Below are 3,168 nucleotides of genomic sequence, written 5' to 3'. Positions count from 1 at the left end.
TTTTATCTTTGCTTAATCAAAGGAATCTGAGACCTTCATCTTTGATGAGATTAAACAAATCAGAGCCATCCATCTGTGTTGACGGAAAGACACATGGCAAGCAACTAATACTAAATTCTAGAGAATTCTTCACACGTGAGAAGAGTGTGAGAAACTTGTAGATATCAGAATTTGTTGTATTCTTATTTACATATTCCTTGTTTGTTATACATAGAGCAATATCACTAAGACACGTAGGATAGAATAACAAATTTTATTCTCTTTGCTTTGTATATTTACACATGTACAGTGAACAGATAAATACACAATCAGAAAATTCTTCTAAATTCTTGTTTTTTCTATTGTGGTATCAGAGCAACAAGGTTCTTGATCCGATCTTTCTTCTTCTTCAAGCTTCTTAGCAAATCTCTCTAATGACAAACTCTGATTTGCCTCCTTCTCTAGCAAATCCATTTGTGGATTCTGGTTCTTCCACCACTACTGAGTCCATTCAGCCCACTGTCACTAATGAATCTTCTTATCCCTTTTACCTTCACCCATCAGACTCACCAGGGATGATCCTTGTTAACTCAATCTTCAATGGTAAGAGTTATGGAGGTTGGCGTAGGGTTGTCTTCATAGCTCTCTCAGCCAAGAACAAACTTGGATTCATAGATGGATCTATCACTGAGCCAATAGCTTGTTCTCTTTCTTTTAAGGCTTGGAATAGGTGTAATGACATGGTGATCTCCTGGCTATTGAATCACTCTCCAAAGAAATTGATGAGAGCGTTCTCTATTCAAAAACTGCCAAAGAAATACGGAAGGAGATGGAGGACAGGTTTGGCCAGAGCAATGAAGCTCTCCTTTATCAACTGCAAAAGGAACTTAGTGACTTAGTTCAAGGAAATTCTGATGTTGCTGGATACTACACTAAGTTCAAAAGAATCTGGGATGAATCGGATAGTTTTGATACCTATGTCCATTGCAGTTGTGAATGCTCTTGTGGAGGAAAGAACAGATCTCTCAAATCTCAACAAGATGGTAGGCTCATTCAGTTTCTCATGAGACTGAATGAGGCATACTTTGGGGTAAAGAGCAACATTCTGATGGGATCTCCACTTCCAAGCATCAATCATGCTTATTCTCTGTTAATCCAAGAGGAGAAACAGAAGGAAATTCATGCTGCTCAACATCCAGTTGACCCTACTTTCATGGATGCAAAACAGTAGTAAGGTGCCCAGAAATTTGTTAATATAGAGAATAAGGAAAACTTTGAAGGAAAAAGAAACAATATCATATGCAACTATTGCAAGAAACCTGGACATACAAATGAAAGGTGCTACAGAATCATTGGTTTCCCTACAGACTTTAAGTTCACTAAAAACAAGAGGTTTCAGAATGGAGTACAAAGTAATACTGTACTCACATCAGATGATAATGCAAATCAATCAGTGGCTAATGCAGAAAAGGGTATTACTTAAGAATAGTACAATAACTGTCACACCTCCTTTTTACCCATACCCGTAAAAGGCTATAGTATAAGGGAGTTTTTCCAATTAAAGAACAATCGAAATAGGATTTATTTATTTAAAGATTCAGAGTCGCCACTTAGAAGATTTATGGTGTCCCAAGTCACCGGTTTAATCCCGAATCGAGGAAAAGTTTGACTCTGTTTAACAGTCCGCGAACCAGAAATCCGGGTAAGGAATTCTGTTAACCCGGGAGAAGGTGTTAGGCATTCCCGTGTTCCGTGGTTCTAGCACAGTCACTCAACTGTTATAATCGGCTTAATTATCTGATTTTAAAAAATCTTTGAAACCTAAGTGTTTTTTTCTAACTTTTGGAAAACCGCTTTTACTTATTTAAAGAATTAATTCAAGGTCATTTAAAACATATCGCAAGCCACACCACATGAAATGTACTCGTGGTTCACGACACACTCTATTTAACCTTGATGGAAATTAGAACCGAGTCACATGAAATGCACCCCTGGGTTTTAACACGTTTACTTCTACTATCATTATTCAAAATTATGGTAGGGTCACATGAAATGCACACCCGAGTTTAGGAAAGTAAATTATCAAAAACATCGCGCCTAAAATAATTACGCATTTATTTTTTCTATGTTATCAATTTATCAAAAACGATCATTTCTACCTATTAGACCAATATGTAATTAAACTATGACACGAATCCAAACTAATGCGATTTAATACAAACAGAATAGTCTCGTCGTTATCTCTTATAGTCTATTTATAACTCTTACATGTTTTAAACATTAAACCTACGTCTCAAATTATTGTTAAGGCATATACTTATCCTGGTTCCACACAGCGAAAGTTAATTCACAGAAACAACCAAACATCAGTGGTTAAGGCATACACTACTGACGATATATGTTATCCTAAAACAACCATACATGAAAATGAAGCAGTAGTGCACCAGCAAAGTCCATCAAAACTATTTGAAAATGGAGTAATAAAGGAACTGATCTTTTAATTAAAAAAAACTGAAATCTTCTAGTGCAGAAGAATCAAAAATAGTGAGAAGGATCCCGACGGACCTCGGACGGAAATCCAACGACTGACTAACGCCCGACCAAAACATACGTCGGCGATTCTAGCGGGACTTTTACTGACCGAAAAACTCAACGACGACATCGACGACAAACTCGAATCTCCGACTGTACCTCGATCGCGATTTCAATAGATTGAATGGACGATAGTTTGTAATAAACCAAGTGAAGACTGAAACCATATCCACGTGCCTCTCATGCTCACAAAACTCGACGGGTTCGCTACTGTCCCTTTCCCGCTCTGTGCGTATGTGTGGCTATGTGTAAGTGTTTTCCGGTGAGAGGGAGATGAGGGTCATGTTTTTTGTGACAGAATGAACGGGAGGAGATTGGCTACTGCTGTGCATGGCTATTCATGGTGTTGGCTGGTCGTTTGTGATGTGAAGCTTCGCCAAAAATGGCAGTTTCGCGGTGAACGGAGGTCCAACGACGATGGTGAGTTGGGTGAGGTTGCTTGGTTCTGTTTATCACGTCTGGAACTCGTTAATCCGATTAGCTGGTAGAGCTCATTTTTCTGGTGAGTTTCAGGCATAGACGGGGTCATATGACGATTAACATTTAGGGGTCGTTGGTGTTTTCTCCGGCGAGCTGGGTTGTTCCCGGTTTTGGGGG

The 3,168-nt window shown here is 38.8% G+C and overlaps 1 protein-coding gene across 1 annotated transcript; it reads left to right on the top strand.

The window, feature by feature from the left end:
- Window positions 1–413: 413 nt before the first annotated feature.
- LOC107822716 (uncharacterized) lies at window positions 414–1,210 on the top strand. Its single transcript, XM_075246584.1, has 2 exons — window positions 414–722; window positions 806–1,210. Exons 1-2 carry the CDS (start codon window positions 414–416, stop codon window positions 1,208–1,210), a joined length of 714 nt encoding a protein of 237 aa, XP_075102685.1.
- The last annotated feature ends 1,958 nt before the right edge of the window (window positions 1,211–3,168 follow it).

Source organism: Nicotiana tabacum, chromosome 3 (assembly GCF_000715075.1).
Source record: "Nicotiana tabacum cultivar K326 chromosome 3, ASM71507v2, whole genome shotgun sequence".
Classification (NCBI taxonomy): domain Eukaryota; kingdom Viridiplantae; phylum Streptophyta; class Magnoliopsida; order Solanales; family Solanaceae; genus Nicotiana; species Nicotiana tabacum.
This window is presented reverse-complemented; position numbering and strand designations above follow the sequence as displayed.

Coding starts and splice junctions, on each gene's coding strand:
- LOC107822716 (XM_075246584.1), top strand. CDS start 414: ATGACAAACTCTGATTTGCCTCCTTCTCTAGCAAATCCATTTGTGGAT. Junction 723..805: donor GGAATAGGTGTAATGACATG/GTGATCTCCTGG, acceptor GAAATACGGAAG/GAGATGGAGGACAGGTTTGG.